Source organism: Grus americana, chromosome Z (genome assembly GCF_028858705.1).
Source record: "Grus americana isolate bGruAme1 chromosome Z, bGruAme1.mat, whole genome shotgun sequence".
Taxonomy (NCBI): Eukaryota; Metazoa; Chordata; class Aves; order Gruiformes; family Gruidae; genus Grus; species Grus americana.
In genome coordinates, this window is record NC_072891.1 from 86,834,361 (window position 1) to 86,857,676 (window position 23,316).

The 23,316-nt window shown below is 48.3% G+C and overlaps 1 protein-coding gene across 1 annotated transcript; it reads right to left on the reverse strand.

Moving 5' to 3' along the window:
- Positions 1-768: 768 nt before the first annotated feature.
- ERAP1 (endoplasmic reticulum aminopeptidase 1) lies at positions 769-17,004 on the reverse strand. The gene is made up of 18 exons (XM_054809627.1): positions 16,089-17,004; positions 15,360-15,498; positions 13,909-14,043; positions 13,217-13,337; positions 12,714-12,868; positions 12,454-12,567; positions 11,575-11,706; positions 10,932-11,063; positions 10,700-10,783; positions 10,119-10,276; positions 9,554-9,633; positions 9,078-9,261; positions 6,813-6,969; positions 6,538-6,722; positions 5,101-5,262; positions 4,033-4,173; positions 3,844-3,925; positions 769-2,591 (listed from the first exon to the last, which is right to left on the reverse strand). The coding sequence occupies exons 1-18, from the start codon at positions 16,586-16,588 to the stop codon at positions 2,445-2,447; spliced, it is 2,808 nt and encodes a 935-aa protein (XP_054665602.1). The 5' UTR covers positions 16,589-17,004; the 3' UTR covers positions 769-2,444.
- Between the last annotated feature and the right edge of the window lie 6,312 nt (positions 17,005-23,316).

Here is a 23,316-nt window from a genome sequence, read left to right on the forward strand (position 1 = left end):
GTGTTTATAAAAAAAAAACAACCTGCAAAGTACTTGTCAGTGATGCTTCATGAAGGCCCTCACAATCTGATCAAGATGCAGCTACGGGTTTTTTCCCCTTTCCTTTGGTTTTCAAAGCTGAATCACAATTAACTAGGACCAAGTTTAACTTGTGGACTCCCATTGTGTAGGGAAGCAGCTAAGAGATTAAGGCGTAAGCACAAGAGTTTTCAGAAACAGAGTGATTATTGCTGAAAAATTGCAGTTAGGATTTTTGCTGAGAGGTACGATACACAAATGATTAACAGACGTTATCAGGTGACAGAAGAAACACTGTGTTTGAATGAAGCGTGCAAGCCCTGCCCAGCATCCCTGCACTGCACCAACAAGCAGCTCAGTCCTGGTGCTTCGGGTTTTGTGAGCACGCTTCCGTCACAGCACACGTGTGTCTGAGTGTGCAAGTGTCAGTTCACACAGCTCCAAGACATTTATTGTGCTGAAATGACACACTGACATACCAGTCCGTCATGCTCTCTTTGTCCGTAGAGGGCTGTGATGCATCCGGATACATACCATGTATTTAATTGGTGCTTCCTCAATTAAAAAAAAAGGTGGGGAGAGGAAGAGCAGAGCGAGAAGGGGCATGTGGTGTACTAGAAATACTACTTAATTCTCCCCAAAGCTGAGAAACTGAAAATGAAGCAGTTAAAGCAGAAAGCAGCAAAGCAAATTACTGCTCACAACAGCAAAATGAATGTGCAAAGTGACACAAATGAAGTACTCTATCTAGAATCATGTAAACAAATTTTATTTTTCGTTAAATTGCCTCTCAATTTCTACAAACATTTCAAAGGAAGCAACAGTCAACAATACCTGAAAAAACCAGAAAATGCTGCATATGTGGTACACAGCCTGCTCAGGATCCCCATTCCCTAAATGCGTGAAGAGGTACAAGTTGCCTCATATAGAAAAAGATACGGCGAGCAAAAGGAAACGGTATTTTCAGCAGCATCGGGGCAAAGCTTTTCGCCTCAGTAGCGGAACTGACCCGCCCTCCTGAACCCCACTGAAGTAGGTTTCAAATTCTTGGGCAGGTGTCATTTCTAGAGGAGAGAAGAGCAAGCAAGGCACAGTCAAAAGTTCCAGATTATCCATTTTTCCCTAAGCCTTTATCTTTCTTCAAGTTTCTGGTCGCTTCGGCATATCGGTGAGGAAACTGAGACACGCCAGAGCTGAAGAGGAAGCAAACACTACGGAATCATGTCAACGACATGGTTGTAAGAGCAAAGAAATCAAGTGTGTTTCAGCACATGTGGTAATTAGTTGGATTGTTTTGATTTTAAAGTTCAGTACTGAAATAAAAGTTGTCTGCAGGTAAACAGAGAAGGCCATTCACAACTGTCTATTAAGAAAAAAAAAAACAACCCACCTCCAAGATGTAAACTTGACTTTTGTAAGGAACTGTCCCTTCCCAGCATGTGGTATTAATAATTCCTCTCCTTAGAGCAATTAGCCTACAATTCTTATCACTACCCTACAGCTAAGAGACCATTATGAATGATTGTCCTTTTAAATGTCAGTGAGTACATGTGACAACAATTGCCCTTTAACTAGGTGAAAAAGGGATCATTAGAAGCAGAAATTCCTGCTAAAACAAACTGATGGTTAATCATCTAAAGTGAAATTCACTGACCTTTCTTTTTTTTGTATGCAAAATGTACGTACTGATTTCCTGAATGTTACCTAAAAGCGCAAGAGTATTTCCAGTGCAGGCAAAGCGCTGGCAGCAAAAGGGATCGGGCAGAACTCCCGGGAGAAGGGATGGAAGCGGAGGGACGCGGCACCACGCAGCATCCACAGCGCCGCAGCCGCCTCCGGCCCCGAGACCTCGGCACAGCTTGCACAGAGAGGCCTCGCCGCCTGTACTTTGGCGGACACAATTTTAATTACAGCTGATACTTGGGGGGTTTTAATTATATGATGCTTGATCTGAGGTACATGTTTGTAAAAATTACTCTCCTGGAAACATGAACCATGAGGAGGAAGCCACGTGCCATGATGGCTTTGCTGCAGAGCCTCAGTGCACTCCTGTTAACCGCTGCCAGTTGCACCTTCGCAGGGAGGACGCAGGCAGGGGCAGGACTGCAGGTGGAATCCTTCCCGCTGGTTGTGTCCCAGTACCTTCCAGATTTCTCATCGTCAGCCTCCCCGACGCCTCGGTTCACTGCACAGCGTTCCTTTTCTCCCACGGTTGTGACCTGGTGGAAGCAGTCGGTGAACAGTCTGGTCCCGTTCCAGCAAACCACAACCGTGGGAGAAGAACACTGAGCAGCAGCATTAAGCTGCCTCATGGCTCCTTCCAAAGAAACTAATTTATAGAATGTGCTGTCCCCCCAGCCCTGAATTTTCATAGCTTTTGAGTGCTTTTCAGTTATTTCTGACAAACATAAGCAAGGTGCATTGATTTACAGATGGTTGTTTTGCAACCATGTTTTGACTTCCTCAAAATTTCTATCCATCCACTGTATATTGTCCTCAATGGTTTCAAGAGCTTGCTGGACACAACGAAGCTGTGCGCTTTTTTCCTCCAGAGAACTGAAGAATTCTTTCACCTGTTGACAAAAACATGAAAGAGCAGTTGCTGAAGAGGCAGCAATGTCTCTTGCACAGAAAGACCAGCAAGAAATCTGTGACCTTCAAACGTGGCCTTGGGTCTCCCACCCGCCTTCCCCACACCCTCCACCCCAAGAACAGTTTTTTTTAAAAAGGTTTCACAGTTCCTGGATCTCACAAGCTGAGGAAGATTACATTTCAAATTGAATTATAAAAAAACACAGTTGAAGGAGCTGCCATGTCTTGTGGGGGGATCTGTCCAGTTCCTGCTCATTCAACAAACCCTTGTGGGACAGAGTGACTGTACGTACTGTATAAATTAAATGCATCATTTTTTGGAGACTTCACTTTGATGAGTACAATACAAGATGCAAATACTTGTACAAAGTACAAGAAAGACAGAAATAAGATACAAGGGAGGGAGTTGCTGGATTTTCTCTCTCAACCTTATGCTGACTCAGTCCATGTCCAGTGATTCACGCATACGTCCCACGGACTCCAACGAGGATGCAGCCACATTTCTGGGCAGGATGCAGAAACGTCCCTGCCACCACTGGCCAAGACGCTGCTATTGACACACTAAGAGAGTCCACCACATTCAAAATGAAGATTGAGAACTATATTCCTTCATTTTACATTTAACATGGTTGCATTACATAGGCCTGTGTTTTGCCCTGAAGCAGAAAATTTTAAACTGGCAAGAAAAGTAGCAGCTTCTGAAAAGATACTGTCAAGAATGCCATTAAATCTGCACATTGACCAGTCTGGGGTTTTTACCATCGACAGAGATTGTGGAATAAGTAGACAAAATGATTATCATACATGACATCCAGGAGCATGGAGAACTTTCCCCACAACAAAAAATGTAGAACAGTGCTTTATTTCTCAGTCCTTCACCATTTTTCTTCCATCTGCTTCAAGAAAAGACCTACTTTTTTTTTTCCTCACTACTTTCCAGAGTGGGTAGAAAATATCAATAGAGGCAGGTAAACCATGAATGCTTCAGCAGACAAACATTCACACTCTGCACCCACTGCTTAAACAAAGAACATCCTTCTCCTTGCCCTGGACTTACTGCTCTCCCTTGAATAATCTAAGGCATCACCGCTATAATCTTTTTTCAAGAAAAAGGGAAGATGTTACCCTGATGCTTCATAACTGGTCACGCTTTTACCATGTTAATATTTAATCCAAATTTTCACTTCAGTTATGCTACAACTATTTTTTAAAACCAGAATCGGAATGGCTTACCTCTGCAAGGTGTGACCTTGTCGAGTACCGACTTGTCACTCCAGTGACAATGCCTGCTAGGGAATTCGAACCGAGTTCAAATCTGGCAAAAAGAATCACTTACACTCAGAAAATGTCTACTTTTGTAGAAAGTAGAGTTTTAAAGTACAATTGGGTAGAGAAAGCAGTAAAACAACTTATGTTCCTTACTTTTCTACAAGTTTCTCCCAATTTTCTTTTAAAAACTTCCAAGCTAGATGATAGCCAGATGGGTTTCTGGCAACATGTATAGTAATAGATGGAAGATCCTGAGTTCTTATGATGTCACCACGCAGACCTTGATCCATTAACCTAAGAAGCAATAACAGAAATGGAAGCTGTTTAGACCAGTAGATAAAGCTGACAAATTACTATTCCCTTAGTATTTGGTACTACGGTTGCAAGGTCACATTTCGACAGGTCCTGACACATTGTTTCTGCCCTATTACTTCCAGCTTTTCACAACGCACTCCTTGGCCACATCCGTCTTCCCCGTTTCTGTTACTTTCACAATTAACAGTTACTTGGCAGGCCTGCATTCTGAACATAAAGGATAAAAATGAGGCTACATTTTGCTCCTACTCAAAATTTCCAAAGCAATATGAACCTCACTGCTCTCCCTGTAAGAAAAGTTTTTGTTCTACACCAAGTGTCAGTGGAAAGTTCAGGCCTGCAAGTGCTGCTCATGACTACGGTGTCCAACCAGCAGTGCAACGCAGGGAATAAATAACAACATTATGAAACAGCTGAAGTATGTCTCCAGTGACATCTGAACGCAGCTGAATCAGTGTCCCATGCTCTCACACCTCAGATGGCAGAAATCATGGTCACAGAATGCAGTTTGAAGTGAACGCCTGAAAACCTCAGTGCTGCTCAGCTCTCTTAAAAGCAGGAAACCTCATTTTTTATGAGAAATGTACAGCATATGTACCTATAATCAAAGTAACTACTAAGTTAAATAAAGAAGTGTCTGACAAGCAAAGACAAGGTATCTGAGTAGCTGTTTTATTGTATTTTGTCCTAATTTGCTACTGCAAATTCTCAGCGCATTGACTCCTGACACCCAAACACAGAAATGAAAAGGTGCAGCCACTTCCTCCGACCACACTAACTCTGTAAAGCATTTTATACATCATGAAATTCAAAAGCTATGAAACAAGACCCTGAATAATTCTATTTCCTGTTTCAATGTTCGTAAATTCCCCCCAAACACATTTCTGCTCCTGTGTAACTACTTACCACTGAAGTTTGTCTTTACTTCTGCTGAGGCTGAGAGCTAATTCAATGTTGTTTCTCTCTACATTGAACAAGGGCAGTCTGTATTTACTAAGGAGGCAATCCCAACCTTCGGAAGTTTGTGCTCCAACTACATACACTGCTGTCTTCACGTCTGCTGGCAAGCTACAAGAAGTTGAATACCAAGTCACTCTCCAGGTTGTGTTTAGGAATCCATGTAGAAACACAACCATGTCACCGTCACATGTCAATTAGTGTAGCAGACAATTTATTGAAAAATACTGGTCCCTCAGGTGTATTAGAAAGTGGTCCCTGTGGCTGGGAAACAGTTAAATATCTCAGGCTGTATCTCAGTATTGTTCCTGCCTTGGAAATGACTTCCAGAAATTCTGGACTCATCATTCCTTTTTTTTTTTTTTCCTTCATTTTTGTATATTCCTTTCATGGTTATGCCCAGATACCGATATGGTGGTCTTTGCCCGCCCAGAACAATTTCTCAGAGACATTCTGGAGGGTGTTTTAGGGAGTTCTTAGGTCATGATGAGAAACAGCAATTAGGTGAAGTTCATAAAGAGTAGTTTTTTACAGCAGGTCTAGGTCAATCTTCAGACATATAAACGAGGTGTAACCGTGGGATAGGGGCCGTGAAACAGAAACTATAGGATCAGGTTGAGATAATTAGTTTGTAACCAAGGTAATAGGTCATGAAGCTCACTGACCATGGCAAGGTACAATGCTGCTATGTCCCATGTACAGTCCCTACCAAACTGAACAATAGGTTTGGAGATATTAATCTTATGAAGTAAGTTGGTATGGACAGGTGCATCCACAGCAAGGATACCGCGCATGCCTGCAAGAAGAGGGTCACGCAGCGGACACGGGTGCAAGACCACTGACGACCACCAGAGACCCTTGAGGACCACCGACTCAAATCACTGAGCATGCGTGACGGGGAGGAGAATATGGACATGGATTCTAAGAAATGATGATCACAGGACTGCCCTTTCCGAGAAAAACGATGAATATGTATGTTTTGATGCTACATAACCGGTGTATTGGTGATTACCTGGCATGCACGTTGGGTGGAGCTGTCCCCCGTGCATCCAGCGCTGCAATAAAGAACGCCTGCCTTTTAACACTACATTGGTGTTACGACGTTTATTCCCCGATTTCGGTGACAGAGGGACTACGTGCCATTTTCACTTTTCAGAACATCTTTAACAACCCAAGCTGTGGAGTACCACATGAGCTATGTGCTAGTTTGGGCACATATGCCGCACCAAACTGTGAAGGTGCTGGGAAGCTAAAGTATAAGATGCAAAACTAAGAAGGTTCAACTTCACAGTGTTGAAAGGATTGAAGTTTAGCCTTTTTCGTAAATTAACTCTAGTGTAATTTAAGCAGAATATGAGAAAAAATAGTAATAGTTAGAGAACAGACCTCAAGGTTCCATTGGACTTCTGCCATTCTGTAAAATATCCTTTGGCTTTGTCCACGCACGGCTGGTACCTGTGCACGCAGGCAAACAGCAGGAGCGAGTGCCTAAGCAATCTCTCTGACACTGAGCCTTCATCACTCCAAGACTGCTTCTCAATCAGGTCTTTAAACAGATTGACTATATACTCCTAAAAGAAGGTAACAACAGAGATGTATTTTAAAGTGTGTTTTACAGGGTACAGGCAGAGTTAGAAAGTTCTGGATATTTAAAATGTTACCTGTAACTGTTTTTCTGTACCATCCATATCCCTCCTCTCCATGAGCCTGTATATAGGAATCAGCTCATGCATACCTTGGAGTACAGGCATGATTTGTCTTTCATGTTTCAGGTATAAAGTTAAATCAAAAGCTTTGGAAATTGACAATCTTTTTATTCTAAGGAAGTAGAAGAGAGGGGATAAAACAAGTTATAATTAAACTTAAAAGGCAAACTTAAAAGCAAAATCCAAGCCAAATGTTTTTCAGAAAAGTATACAAATAGGAAAGCCTTAATGGTATTTCCAAATCCCTTTTAACTTTGCTTCTTGAAGTGAAATGTGGTCAGGCAGCTACATAAGCTGTGAAACCTAATATTTAATCTTTGAACTAAGAAATGGACCATAAGAGAATGATTTAGAAAGATGGACTTTTCTCCCCCACCTCTCACGTGCCAAGGTTATCCCAGCACAGCCTCTCCCTCCTGCCCTCTCCCCACTATTGCTTTTGCTCTCAAAGATCGCCTTGCTCAAGCGGGAAACCCCTCCAGCTACTGAGTGCGATAAGGACGATAAGGACGATTGCCGGGTCGTAAGGACGATTGCCCAGTCATCAAGACTTTCAAGCTGCGAAAAAACGCCTTGCCGGGTCATGCACCACAGAGTCAGGTAACGGTCGCGTGAAGAACGGGGCTGGAACTGCGTGTACGCGTGTGGAGGAACATGGGAGCCGTGTCGTATGTGCCATCGTGAAGACCGCCACCAGTATAAAAGGGGACTGCCAAGATGAGGATGGCGCGCCTTCGCCCACCGCCACAGAACAAGAGATTTGGACTCTCCCGAGCTGGACCTCCGAGCCGAGACGCTGTGGACCCGCGCCGCGCCTTCGTCCACGGGATGCTGTGGACCCGCGTCTTCATCCGCCATCGCAGAACGAGAGACTTGGACCCCTCCACCGAGACGCCGTGGATCCGTGGCAGTGACTATTCTTGCAATTCTATCCCAGAGTCTTGCTTGGTTTTCTGCCTTTCTTTTCCGCCCTGTCCTATCGCTCTTATCGGTTACCTTTACCTTTCTTTTTTTTTTACTCTTTTCATAATAAAAACTGTTTCTGGCATACGGCATTTGACCTCGTTTGTGTCTTAATCTCGCTCTTGGGATCGTATCGAAACCTCCCCAATATTGGATCGGGACAGCTCTACAAACCCGACGTACAGGAGGAACCCAACACCTGGGATCATTTCCTCGGTAGCACCTTTCCAGTTCAGCGTGTAGATATTTGGCCTGCAGGAACTCCAAAGCTACGACCCCCAACTGCTTTTCTGCTGTTGTTACCCGACTTTGCAAACTCTCTTCTACCTCTGCCAGGATATTCTTCCAAGAGCAAACAGAGAAAATGCCAGTCGTCTTTTCTCACTCTCCCTGTTCATTTTTTCATCCTTCTGTGAAACTTTTTTCCTGCTTCCTTTCCATGTCGGCCCCCTGCACACGTTCTCATTTTGTCCTTATCCACCTGCATCTTCTGCCTCACAATACAAGTATGTTCTAGTCACTCATCATAAAACGAACCCTGCTTAACCCAATTTGCACCTCTAATTGTCCCTTCTTCCTTTCCTCTCTGAGCTCCTTGAACATGCTGAGCAATCTTTCTTCACTCTTCTCTTTTCAAAGTAGAAAGACCTTTCTTCTGCTGTCCAAGTGAAAACGTTGACTAGCCCTGCTGACATCGCCTTGTGAGCTGCCACCTCAAATTCCTATGACCTTAATTATCGTCCATGTCTCCCCACTACCCTCTTTCTTGAACACCGTACACTCAGAGCAGGAGCCACAGCTGTCGGTTTTTTAGTCTCTGCGCCAGGCGATGCACAAGTGTCTGCGAAGCACCTCTAAGACAAAACCTTGTCTGGCACATCCACAGAATGAAGACTAATCATAATCATAATCACGTCACATCTTCATGACTGTCAGAGCCTTGTTTCTAACCAAGAAATAGCACCAATATCTTTTTAGGTGCAAAAATACTATCCTAGTCCATCATGTCACATTGGCATCCTTCCATTAGCATGTCTTTATTGAACATGACATGTTTCACTAGATAAATTAGATAGATCCACTGCAATCAAGAGAAAACTTGGGTTTACACTGCTGTAAGCAAGAAAAGAATATGGTCTCGGTCTATTTAACCAATTCAATCAATACTATATACATTAGCAACTCTTCCTTCCTCAGTGGTATACACTCAGAAATACAGAGTTTGTGTTTTTTTCAGACTAGGACAGGCGGCCTTACCTCACGAGCTGGAATACATTGTTAATGAGACTTGCTCTGTCATTGCTGCTAATCACTGTATGGTTCTGTTTCACAAGGTTAATCAGACGATCCCATCCATCATCTTTATAGTGCACAATGTAATAGCCATTCATGTCCACATTGAATTTAATCCATTCCACCTCTTCCGGAAGGATAATGACATCTGGAAACAAAAACATAACTCCTTTCTTTCTTACTGATTCAAACACATCCTAGTACTATACCCAATAATACTGTTCCTCTCATTTCTGTGATTTAAAGTACACCGAAACACCGTTTCTGAATATATTAAGAGATAATTATAGTGATATTATTGAGCTGACAAAAATTTGCTTCTCTGCTTCTCTGGTACTAGTAGTTCCAGTGCCCCATTCTGAAAAAAAAACCCTGCAAAACTAAAAGGCTTGCAAACAAACTTTGAATAAATTAATTGCCTAATTAGTCAAAGAAATTACCTGCTTTAGTTGTCATCAAAAATCTCTGAACAGTGTCAGATTTACTGGTGATGTAGGTTAGTGGAATGTGCCACAAGTACCTATTGCAAAAGAGAAGGGCTTTGTTTAACAAAAGAACTTTGCAAAAGCTTCTCCAACTTCTCCCAGTCTAACCGCCGAGCGGTATCTTTTGCCCACACAGGAACAGCAACGGGATGCGCTACACCTCCGGCCCCAGCGCAGAGCCAGATGCATCTGGCGGCCTTTCGTTTCGTTTGCCTGGTGCACCACTGGCACTGAAGCCGCAACAACGTGAACTCTCCCGCTTATTCCACCAGTGCATCTCCAGCGCGGGCTCGCCCAGCTCGCCCGGCCGTGCAGCTCGGCACTACTGGGACCCCGGGCAAGCAGGCAGGGTGCAGCGACAGCAGTAGTACTGGTCCTGAGCTACACAGGGAAAGGCTCGCAGCCACACCGCTCAGGGAGCGTTCCTTCGCAAACAACAGTAAAAGCTCCTATAGCACGTCACTGTTTGCCGTAGGAGAGCACTGCGGTTCACATGCCGAGGTTTCCCTGTTTTGTTTACCCTGTGGATGAAGGAGAATCCACTCCCTTCACGTAGCGCTCCTGCTGCAGGTGGACATTCTTCCCTCTCACCGTGACAGTGACCAGGGGAAAACCTTTTTGCAGTGTCCAAGTGTCCATCATCGCCTTCACGTCAAGAGTCTCTCTTTGAGTCCAATGCTGGTTTTCAGCGAGGGAAAAAGATGACACATGAGGAAAATGGGAGTACGCTGACAGTAGAGTAAGAACGCTAAATGCTGCTGGGCATTTGTAAGCTCTACACAGGTATGTTGAAACTGGATATCGTGACATCTCCAGCTGGTTTTCTTGTGGACACTTTCCTATAGCTAATGACATCTCTTTAAGTACTGCTGTTTCTCAGCCAGCCCTGGGCACAGGAGCAGGATTTCTGTCCAATCTCAGAGAAAACAGATTTCCAGTGGAACTGAAGAAACATACGCCCTCCCTAGAACTGTGCTCCAGTGACAAAAAACACTTTTGGAAGGTGCACGTATCAATGCCCTGGCACAGAACAGTAATGTGAGAGGGTGCAGATACGTGTCGAACTCCTAAATACTGATGGGTAAAAAGCTAGATGCTTACTGCATTTGAAGATGACTGTTGGCTTGTCCTGCAAAAACCATCAGCTTGTAGTTCATTTTTGTCAGTACCTACTGTAGGGCAAATCTGAAAGGGAAAAAAAATGTTTTGGTCATCTCTCTTTGATGTCATAATCCTAAGTACTGGTCACAGTCTTGAATAATATATTAGAGAGAGATGTTATTCATGAGAAGTTATGAAATTTCAAAAAAGTAAGTGAATAAGGAATACTTGCATTTGCCATGCTGTTCCACAAATCTTCGTTTTTTGTATTCTGATAGCTATATTTCTGCAGGTACTGCACAAGTCCAGCTTTAAACACATCAGCAGTCAGGTAGTCCCTCAGCATATTTAATATACAAGATCCCTGAAAAAAAGAATGACAAAGTATTTACAAAACTACTCCTGGCAAGATGCTTGTGTCAGAAAAATTTCAGCATGCCACTAATCTACACAACAGTTCACTTTTGTATGTCTCTCATGAAAAAATAATTATGTTTTTACATATATTGAAAGAGTACTTCATTTTTTTTTGGTGATCATTATTCTTACAAATATCACTGATTGAGTAAGTTATGTTATTCTTTGTTTAATTACTGTAGAAGCCAGAACCATACAATGCTCCAGTGAAACCTCCCCCCACCCCGGGTTAAGAACCTAAAGAAATGGTTTAAGACTAAATTCATACAGAAGAGGTAGAAGAAATAAAGTTTAGAAACGGAAAAGGCAACTGCGATTTGAATCCAGCCAGGTGTTTTGGACAAGGAATTGTTCAAGTCATAAACCCATTAAGACCATGTGTTAGGGGTGAAACCAGTAAAATACAATTGTATAGTACAAGGAGTACAACTGAAATAAATACCAGTTATGTATTTTACCTTCTCATAAGAAACATCATCAAACATTTCTAAAATTTGAGCTGGATCTTCCACAGGAGTAGATACAGGATGTGAAGAATTTAATGCATCCACTTCCATGGCATCAAAACATCTCCTTAAGAAACTGTCTTCCTAATAGGAGGCAAAACCAAAGATTACCACTCTGTTTTGCTCAGCGACCATGGATCCCTACTTGTTCACGTTTCCGTCCATTCCACATTATCTTTAAATCATACAAAGACAGCAAAACATACCTGTCTTTTCATTCCAGAGTATAAAAGACCCCAAAACAGCAATAACGACAGCCAAATGAGTTCTAAACTAACTTAAATATTCAGTCTAGTGAGACTTAAAAATAATTCCAAAAAGACTTCCACACATTCCAACAGTTTGATGACAGAGTGGTCAGTAACTATAAAACAAATTAAAAAAAACCCAACCAAAAACCGGTGAATTTCCCTATTATCATGCCCCTGGAGTGCTATGGCAGAATTCTGCCCAGATGCATTATTCATCTCATTTTGGTAGAAAATTTCATTTATCCGACTTCTGCTAAAGCTAGTGGAAGGATTCTAGTGTTTTCAAGTCTGACCTGATTTGATGAAATAAGATAAAACAATTTCTTTACACTTTTGCAAGTCTAAATGTCTTAAAAAGAGAATAGGCTTTTACCACAATCATTAGCTTCTATCACAAATTCCTGAAAATATTTACATACAGTTAAATCAACATTCCTACCCTTCAGAGGTAACATCAGATCATCCTCTCAAACAGAAAATTAAAGGTGGTTCACAGCACAAATCTGCTTGATTTTTATCCTTACTAATTAATGGATTTAGAAGGCAGTTCTAAAATAAAAATACAGTAACAGCTGCTTACAACTCTCAGCTCCGGATGGGTAACGCTGACTGACAGGAACTCCATAAACTTTGCAAACCCTTCGTTCAGCCACAGGTCATTCCACCACTCCATGGTAACGAGGTTGCCAAACCACTGGGGGAAAAAAACAAACCAAACAAACCGCTTCTGAAGCAGCTATTTTCAGCTTACAGCTCCAAGATCCCTCTACCCACACAGGATCCATCGACCCAACTCCCCCGCAGGCCTGTCCGAATTCCTTATTCCTCCCCAAGTCTCACCTGATGAGCCAGCTCATGGGCTATTACCATAGTGATCCAAAGTTTAGAGGATGCTGAGGACTTTTTGGGGTCATACAACAATGCAGATTCCCGGTACGTGGTCAGTCCCCAGTTTTCCATAGCACCAGACTGAAAATCAGGAATAGCTGCTAAATCTAGAAAAAGCGTTAAAATAATTAAAACCATTTTACTCAATAAAGAGCTTGCTCACACACCCAACCCACTTGATGACTGCTCCCACACAGCCACATGTACTTCTAAGGGCTCTCTTAAATATAATCACAAAAACATACTTAAAAAAAAAAAAGTTCTGTACAGAAGACAAGGATCTCCAGTTCCCAGTGGAGCTTCTCAATCTGTCCTTAAGTTCTGTGAAGCAGCCACTTTAAAAGCCTGAGCGTCAGACGTGGCCCTCTCTTAATACTCTAAATTACCGATTTTGTGCTATTTCACTCTCTGAGATTAACAACGTTCTCAAATACACCAAATTATTTAACACTTACCTTGTTTAGGTAAAGGATATGGAATGCTGAAATAATCCTCATAGAAGTCTAAAAGCTTCACCGCCGCATCCAAGGCGTAACCAGCCTGGTCGATCTTGTCTGGCACCGTGTACACAGAAATCTGCAGCAGACGAGCAGGCAGCACATCAGCGCCAGCACCGAAAGCTCACAGGAGTTGTTCTTTATCACAGTTACTTAAATGACCGCAAAAAAGGGACACTAGAGCACGTACCTAATGCTTCTCATACAGGAGTTATTAAAACATTTGCAGAAAAATATTATCAGAATTAGGAATGCAAGTTTTAAAACTTACCCACCAGGACCGCTATGCCCCTACAAAGTCTTCTACTATTTCCACCCCTACCAGTGTCAGAGTCGTTCAACTGACACAGGTTCATTTTAGTGCTGATTGCCCACGAAAACATTTCATTTGCCTTTAATTACATGAAACCAACTACATTACCAATGCATATAATGCATACGAAAGGCAAGCCAAAAAACTTTTGAAACTAATAAAGCTCAGAATGCAAACTAATCATCCAATTACAAAACCAATTTCTTTCTCTCCTTTCATTTCTGTAAAATGCTGAGATATATAAATCCAATGATTTAACTGAAAAGTTAACCATTATGTATTCATACAGACTTAAATAAAAAAAAAAAAACAAACTCTTAGAAAATGACAGATTTACCTTAACTCCACGACTGGTTATTTTGCTGATGGATTTAAAATCCGAAACGATAAAGGCCACGAGGTATGTACTCATCTTGACAGTGGTAGCAAAATGGTCCTCAACAAGCCAGGGAGTTAAATTCACAGACTTCACCTAAAAAATGAGCACAGCTCATCACCCAGTAGCATTACCTATTGAGAGATATTAGTTGTTTTGCATAAATATGTAAGCTTTAATTAGAATAAATTTCTTAGGATTATAATACGGTGTGATTTGTGCTGTTTGCTTAGCTTAACTTAGCATGAGTAGCTAGAGTTGCTGAAGTCTTCAGACCACCGTAGAATTGTTTTTCTTGGTAATTTTCCTAGCAGCTGGTAGAGTGCAGTGTTTAGTCTTTCAGTATGGAAAAGTATTTTGATATCACACTAATGTTTAGGTAGTGTTCTTCCAAGTCTGGGACTCCAGTTCTCCATGTTCTGCCAGCGCGGGCGGGTGCACAAGGACCAGAAGATAAGGAGGCTCCAACCTTCGGCTCAGACTGCAAATCTGCAAGATAAGAGCCAGCCTGCCTGGACACAGAAGAAGACTCCAACTAGAAGTTCGGAGACCCCAGACCAAAAATCACCACTGGACTAAGGGACGCGCGGACAGCGCGTGAGGGGCGGGCATGTGGGACCCGAGGGTGTAATTGTCCCGGGATTTCTCGGTCCTGGGTCCCACTCTTTGGAGGTGCCCAGCCCGGGCTGATCTTGCTGCTGCACCTCTCAATTAAATTAATTATTTTACAAAATCTGACGCCGGAGACTCTGTTGTGAGACACCTAGGGTTGAGCCTGAAGGAGGAAGCACGCCCAAGAATAAGCGGGCGTGTATGTGTGTGTGTGTTCATGGGACACCCTCCACTAGCCCAGCTTGCCCAAAGCCCCATCCAACCTGGCCTTGAACCCTGCCAGGGAGCCAGGGGCAGCCACAGCTTCTCTGGGCAGCCTGTGCCAGGGCCTCAGCACCCTCACAGGGAAGGATTTCTGCCTATCACAGTAAAGAGTTTCCTCCCTTTCTGCCTTTTTTTGAAGTCCAAAGTATTTTTTTCTGTCACAGAGAAGATCCTGCTTATCTGACAATTAAGTTAATACACATGAATCGTGTATTTATTTATATATATTTCATCATTAATCTTAAAATCTAAGATCAGCATGGAAAGCATTTTGTAAGATTATGTAGACTATGTTGTGCTCATCATTCTCACACCTCTGCTGAGAAGCAGGAACCCACACCATGCATTATTTTCTTCATTCCTTTCTAACCTTGTCTCAAGACTACCAGCAACAGCACCATGCACATAAAAGAACCAAGGTAATGTTCAGGTCACCATTCCCAAAAACAGCCATTGCTTGGAAATTCTGTTCTCCTTTTCCTTTCTTGTTTCAAAGACCACCACTCAACAGCACATCGTTAAAAGTATCCACCTACAATTGGCATATTGGACAGCGCGAGGTGCTTTGGTTCCCTCCGAATCGTAATTGAAAACCTGGCTTTGAAGGCTGGTTCATCGAAGCATGGGAAGGCCATTCGCGCTGCTGTTGGCTCAAACTGCGTCGCTACAAGCGTTCTAAGTGGGGAAAAAAAAAAGGGTTTTGGTCGCACACCTTCAAACACGCAGTGTTCACCCCCTCGATGTGTGAAAACAGAGTAACTGCACATTTACAAAGAAACTACTGGTGCTGATAACAAACGGCCAAAGGAGGACTGTAAAGGAATGCCAGGAATTGATAGGGGCCAACAGAGGGGCCTTGAAGACTTACAGTTGTAATTAAAACATGGAACTAAGGTAAGAGAAGCATCAGCCGACCCACCAACTGCTGAAACAAGCTGCCTGAAAGTAACCTACCTTAGACACTCGTTAATGTGATAATGGTTTAAGATGCATGCCCCAAGCCCTCGCACATGCCCTACGTGCCGTATAACATGAGAACTTTATCCAATCACAATCTTTTGTAAAGTTAACCTTCCACTCTTGAAATGTGTACAAAACCGAGGCGTGCTAGCTCTGTGGAGTGACCACCCAGCACCCATCCCTGTGCAGACACGAAATAAAGCATCTCAGCTCTGTGTGTTAATTGGCTCTTTGCACGCTGGGTGAAGAAGCCTGATTTGGGACAACAGTACTACCAAAAACGTTTGCATGTCAAAAAGCATTACCTGAGTTCTCCTTCCTGGGTCCTGTAGGTGCTCTTATAAAAGCCATGGAAGGACTCGGAGAGATTGGCGAGGTACTGGATGCTCAGAGTGTAGTTCTGCCCGGCCCGCAGCGGCTGGGCGGCAAGGAGTGCCACCTGCTCGAGGGGATGGTGCTCCAGCACCTGCACCTCCTGTGCCAAGCGCGCGCTGCCAGCCTCGATGGCAGCCCTGGTGATGTGCAGGCGCTTGCTGTGCAGGACGACCGCGCTGGTCTGCCGAGTGACCGTAACCTCTATGGCGGCGGTCCCAGCGAAGGTCAGGGTGGTGAGGTTCGGATGGATGAGGAGGTGGTAATGCAGCGGGATGACGTCCTGGGGGAGCCTCACCGCGTCCCAGGGAAACCGGCTGCCGCCGCCGCGGTCAGCGCCGAGCGCCACGGCCACGCTCAGCAGCGCCAGCAGCCCCGCCGCCGCGGCCGGGGACGGGCCTGGAAATGGCGCGGCCCGGGGCAGCGCTGCCATTTCCGACCGGCGGCTGCCGGCAACCGCCCGCCGGGGACGGGAAGAACGCGCAGGAATCCCCCCGCCGGGCACGGCCCCGCGTACCCCCTCACCCGCCCAGTCCCTGCCGCCGGCCCGCGGCCCCGCCGGCCTCAGCGCTGCTGCCGCGGCCGCCAACCGCCTGTCGCCGGGCGGGAGCGAAGCGAAAGCGAAAGCACAGGCCCCTCGCCCGCCGCGCCCGGCCCCGCGCTGAGGGCGGCCCGCGGGGGAGCCAGGCCGGGGGAGCCAGGCCGAGCGCTCCAGGCCGGCGCCCCCCGTGCAGGCAGCCCCTGCCCCCCGGCCCTTCGAGGCTCTTTTAAGCGGACTGGGTCAAGCACTGCCGCCCCGTTACTGACCCGGAGCCGCCGGGGCAGGAGGTCAGTGGCACTGGATGTGGCGACATCCATGTGCATGCTGGTTCGGAATATCTCTATGGATTGGCCAACCGCTACACAGAAGCGTGTTTGTTAAAGCTGCAGTGTAGTTCCTTTCTCCTAGTAGAGGAGTAAAAGGCAAGTAAGCCCCCCACATGTTCTAGGCCTCAGTGTCACTGCTTGTTCTGCTCAAGGCAATAGCAGTAACGGGAACATGTTGCTTGCTGCTCTGAGAAGTTTAAAACATTCGATTCTAGTGCATCACAGAAACTTTTAGAGATGTTTTCTTCCTTAATCTTTTTCTTAACATGCAGCATCATTCCTGTAAAGTCTTGGATGCTGAAGAACAGGCTTTGAACACAGTGGGATTTGGAGGAATACCTCATCAGATGTAAGGCAGTATATTTGTATCCAATTGGTCAATTTTATTGTAAACAAGCTCAGAAATAAAGCCTACGAGTTCATCATAAAATCGCCAGCGCAGCCATTCTCACGCCCGCAAGGATCATCCTGTGGGATTCATGTGGTGTGACAGGGAACAAACCTGAGACTTACCTTGCCCTGTCCCCACTCAGCACAAATGCTACTGGCACAAGCGAATGTCAGAAATACCAGTAAACACCTGCATATGTTCAGGTTCCTCAGGTGGTCTCAAACCCGATCCTCTCCTCTGATGGGAGGGACTTCATTCCCTAGTCCCTGCCCTGAGGTTCAGGGACTTGACAGATGTGCGAAGAGAGATTGCCAGTGAAAACTGAGGGGAAAAAAAGTTCAGCACCTTAGCCTTCTCCATGGTGGCTGCCACCAGTTGTCCTGCCTCATTTCTTGGGGAGAGGGGGGTGTGCATGAAAAAAGTCCTTGGCTGCTTGGCAACAACTAAAAACATCAGTGTATTATCAGCATTATTCTCATCCTAAATCCCAAACACAGCACTACACCCACTGCTAGGAAAGAAATTAACTCCATCCCTGCCGTGACCAGGACACGTAACAATGGGCAACAGTTTTGAACTAAAGGAGGGTCTATTTAGAGTAGATATGAGGAAGAAATTCTTTACCATGAGAGTGGTGAGATACTAGAACAGGTTGCCCTGTGCCTGGAAACATTCAAGGGCAGGTTGGATGAGGCTCTGAGCAACCTGATCTAATGAAAGATGTCCCTGCCCACCGCAGGGATCAGGACATATTTCTATGGGTCATGGGCAGGGTGCAAGAGGAAGCCCATCAGCCACATGGCCAGGTTTCAGGTCTCCGGCTGAAGGGGGAGCACCAGAGCTGGGGAGTCTCGCCTGTGGCAAGGGAAGCGTGCAGAGAGACCGGAGGCTGTGGCCAGAGCCAGCGGCAGGTCAGCTTCCCTGGGAGAGCCAGGGTCACAAAGGGGGGCAGGAGATGCCCTGCTCCTCCCAGCTGAGGGGTGGGTAGCAATAGGGCCTTTTAGGATCTACCCTTGTGGCAGGTAGAAATGCCCACCACCGGCCCAGCAGCCCCATGGTGGCCAGAACTCTCATGAGACAAGGACATGAGCCGAGCTGCTTGTACAGGACTGCCTGTGCGCAGAGGACCTGTTTCCCTGCGAGCCCTGAAACATCATGGCCCCAGGGCTGGGGTGTTTCCCCAAGGCTCCCCTGTCCCCACTGGGTAAGAATGTGGGGCTGGGCCAAGCACCACAAGGGACCCCAGGGAACCCAGACCCAGCAGTTGGGCCCTTCTGGAGGTGGCTGGGGGCAGGAGAGCGGGCATCGGGGCCAGGGTGGGCGGGTGGGGACTGCCTGTAGGAAAATGGCATCCTGCAGGAGATACCCCCTGACCCTGCCCAGCTCCTCCACCCCACCACCTCCCTGCTCCAGCCAGGCAGCACCGGGTAGGGCTGCTCGCTGTGGGCAGCCCCCTCCCCACCCTCACCCCTCTCCTCTGTCCCGCGGGATGACATGTGATTCCCCCCACAGGAGCTGTGCACACAGGGTGGCACAGGATGAAAGGGCTGGGGTGGCTGCTGAGGACCATCAGCGGTCAGAAAGCCCCAGGCAACATGAGCTGCACAGTGAGGACCTGAGCGCTGCCAGCCCCATCATACACGCGGAAGAGGTGAAGAGCATTTCCCCAGAATCCCTGACATGAATGGGTATCCACAGGACCCCAGGGGACCACCTCCTGCTTCCAGGCAGACAGCAGGGCAGGGAGAAGCAGGTGGGCTGGCAGGAGGCAGTGGTGTTGCAGCACTGGGACCTTTCTCACCCTGCTGCCAGCGGCATCCTGGGGGAGATGGGGCATTGGCACCCTGGCCCAGGGCTTGCTGCTTGCAGGGCTGCGGGCGCATGGCTCAAGAGAGGGCCCCTCTCTTCCCTCTAACTCCTGCCCCTGCCTACAGCTCTCCTTGCTCTTGTTCTTAATCAGGTGCAGCTCCTACTGTCTCCGTCTGCCAGCTAGAGGGCGAGGAGAAGGAAGTCTATGACTACTTCTTGGCCTTTCTCAACAGCACCAAAAGGGTAACTGCAGACTTTGTCAGCCAGGCTCTGCCTGCAGCTCCCAGCTGGGTGCTGCTGTGTCTGCTGCCTGTGTGTGGGCTCTTGGAGGGCTGCTGGCTGTGCAGAGCTGCTTCCGTCCCAGCCCCCCGTGCTGTCACTGCGGGCCCTTGAGCCCCTGCTCCTACTGGCCATGCCTCTGCCCCCCTCACCCTCCCCCTCTCTTCTCCCCAACTGTCAGGAAGAGGCCTCGAAGGTGAGGTTTCTGGCCTCCATCCACACGCTCTGCACAGCCTGGTGGCAGGGCAGGTACCTGCCTGGTTTCAGATCAGCATGTGAGCTGGTGGAGAAAGTGGGGCTGAGGGCACCCTCAGTGGGGCTGAGGGAGGGAGCAAAGCTGGCCGAGCACTGGCTCAGCGGTAAGGACAGTACTTGGCGTCTGTGCCCAGGAAGATGGTGCGACAGGCCTCCGTGGGAACAGCCGTGCCTGCCATGTGGCCACTGCAGAGTGATGGGCCACTCTGGGTGCCAGTGCTGGCCCGGGGGCAGCAGGGCTCTGCCCAACCTGCAGACTGGTGCTGGGCAGTGGCAGCTCCTGTGCCCCATCCCGGCTGTGTTCTCCCTCTCCAGGTACTGTGGCAAAAGGAGCTCCCTCGCAGCGTAGATGCAATGATGTGGCAGTAAGCCATGCTCGCCATCACTGCATTGAGGTACCTGCCCCAGACCCTGGCCGGGCCAGGGCCTCCCCAGGGCATGGGCCTCATGGAACCAGGCATCTCCCATCCTGGCAGGACCCTGGTGGCACTATATTCAGGCGTCTGCTGTCCCTCACGCTTGGCTCATCGGTGGGCCAGATGGGAGGGCAGAGGGTTTTCCAGGGCTCCTCAGTTCCTCTTGGCTTTTCCCCTGAGTGGAGAGGCTAGAGACAGAAAGGGGTTCAGGCTTCATTGGCCAGGACTGCCCTCTGTCCCTGGCTCAGCAGCACAAGGGAGGGAGGAGGTGCCTCCACACATCCCTTCCCCACCTCATATGGGTACCACCCTGGGGACTGCCAGCTCCGACGTCTGCAGCCACCTTCCTGGATGTGGAAGCCCCAGCATCCAACTGGGACCTTCTCTCCCTGCAGTGAAGACAGTGAAGACCTGTTGGACCAGCACCTCTACCCCTGCATCCACAGCATCCTCTGTTTTCCTTCAGAAAAGAAGATGGGCAGCCAACATGCTTCGCTCAATGCTCAGGTAAGCATGGGGTGAGCTACAAAGAGCCTGCCAGTCAGTCTCTGTGTAGGTTTTCCCAGTTGGCTTTGGCTGCTGGAAGACAACAGGAGAAGAAAGAAGATCAAGGAGACCCTGAGGCCTCTCGCGAGCACCAGAAGGCAGCTGAAGCCCCCCTCAGGGGGAAGGCATTCAAGCTAACTTCCTGCAAGGAAGAAGGGCTGGGGCAAACGTGCAACCTGCTGTATCCCCTTACAGATCCTGAAAACTCTGGACAGCGGGCTGGAGGTGGTGATGCATGGTGCTTTGCCAATATCCAGCATCCTGAGAGGGGAGAACATCTTGAAGGTCAAGTGTTTTCCACAAGCAGAGCTCCCTTCCTTGCCTGACCCTAAAGAGACATGACCTTCTGGAGCATGCACACCCCCAGCCCAGAACCAAAGCAGTGGCAGGACTCTGAGTGTCCTTCCCAGGCCCCCTGCTCTGGCAGCTGGCACTGCTGAGCCACTGCCCTCACTGCCTGCCCCATTCACGCTCTCCTCCCCAGATCACAGCAGGGTCGAGATCTGCTGGGATGTGGCCAGGGTGCTAGGGGAGCCCAGCTCTGAAGCCATCTTCTTCTGGCCTCGCCACGGGCTGCAGCCCAGCCTCCCTGGTGCAGGCCGCCATGGAGGTTCCTGTCCTCCTGGAGAGGGGACGTGGCCATTTTTGGAGGATTGTGTGGAAAGGGGCAGAGGTGGCTGGGGGAGTGGGATCCCGCTACTTCCCTGACAGCAGCAGGTCACCAACTGTTGGCAACAGTCCCCAAGGTCACAAGGCAGCCAGACCCTGTTCCCAGGCCTTCCTCCTATTCAGGGGAAGCCTTGGCGGCACGTTGTGTAAACCCTGCCAGGCACTTGGCAAAGCCACTGCTCTGGGACCCACCATCATTTCCCAAGGCACACCAACAGCTTTTCCCTTCTCAGGTCCTGCTGCCCTTCATGGTGTCCCGGGAAGTGGACAGGCACTGGAGTGCTGTGGGGAGGATTGTCAGCCTGAGCCAGATCCTGATGCCCTCTTCAGTGCTGGTGGTAAGGGGCCTGCAATGCAGATGACCTCTCAGGACCCCTCGCCCCTTCCTCGTGCCCCAGAGTAGCCGGTAGCTCTGGGCTCCCTGTGAGAGAAGCCTGGGTGCAGGGCATGGGATTTACCAGGGCTCAGCCCTGTGCCAGTGTCTCTCCCCCCTGTCTCTGGGAGCTGCTCTCTCCCATGCCTTTTGTCTTGGGAGCCAGCTCTGTCCCAGGCCATGGGAGCATTTTGCAGGCCTGGCTCTGGCAGCCCTCCCTCCCCTGGGTTGCTGCCCAGCCGCTTCAGAGCTGAGGGCCTGCAGGGCTCTCAGGCCCTTCCCCCGCTGCCACTGCCCACTCCCGGCCTCTTCCCCAGCCTACTGGCCCCAGGGCTCCTGCTGCAGCCCCGCAGGCCCTCCCTTCCCGTGCTGTGTAGAGCTGGGCAGGGTGGTGCCAGCCCACCAGAAGGATCTGGCAGGAGGGGAGGGCACGTAGCTGCACCCTTTTGTGGAGGTGGGGAGTCGCAGGGTTCCATCAGCTAAATGCGGGTGTGGAGGACCAGCAGACTCAGGGGCTCAAACATCCTCCAGGCAGCCCAGTCCCATGGGCTCACGGGGAGAGAAGGCAAAACCCTTCCAGGGCTCCCTTCACAAGGAGGCAGCATGCTCCTTGCCCTGACATGGCTGCTTCAGGCTGGGTCTCCATGGGGTGCAGTGCAGGGCAGAGCCCTCCAGAGCTCTGGCTCATGTTGTGCTCAGCCCAGGACCCGGTCTCGGAGGTTAGGGCTTTTGTCCCATCTGCCGCAGCTTGGCCCTGTTACTGCTCCTTCCTCTCTCCCACAGGCCTTCAGAGAAGGCAACCCCTTCTCCAAAGAGAAGCCTCTGAAATTCCTGGGGCAGCTGATAGGGCGCCTCACCGTGTCCTGTGCTGAGAAGTACCAGGAGATCAGCTGCGCTGCTGCGGAGGCACTACACGTCTTCCATAGGTTCATTCTGCTGCGACAGAGTAAGAGACGCTGTGGTGGGCTGGGGCCTTCCAGTCACAAGGGCCCAGGCAAGGCGCTGCACCATCTTGGCCCCCCTCCTCTGCTAGAGGAAGGAGCAGCAAACTCCTTTGAAGCTGGAGCAGGAGTGCAGCCATGCTGCACCAACCCTGGGGCCCAGGCAGCCTGCCTTGCAGCAGCGGCTTGGGGCCTCACCTGAGAACCCTTGGGCTGGAGAGCCTGTGGCAGTGGCACCCCCGGGCTTCTCTCCTCCCAAGCAGAAAGCCGAACCAAACTCTCCTGCCCTTCTGCAGCCTAAGAGGCAGTTTTGCCTCCTCTCCATGGAAATGGGCGCACTGCCACCCTGGCACATCTCTGGCTCCCACAGAACAGAGAGGCAGGCACAGACCTCTCCTTGATGCCCTCCCCTGCTGTCACCAGCTCTCTGTTCCTGCCACTCACTGTCTCTTTCCCCTCCTGCCCAGGCTGCCAGGCAGCATGTGAGGATCCAGAGCTACGAATGGAGAAGGAAAGCGCTAGCACCTTCTGGCCCAAGGATCCCACTGATGAAGCAATAGTAATGAGCTCCTCCTTTGCTGGGTGTCTTGGCCATGGGGCTGGCAGGACACTCAG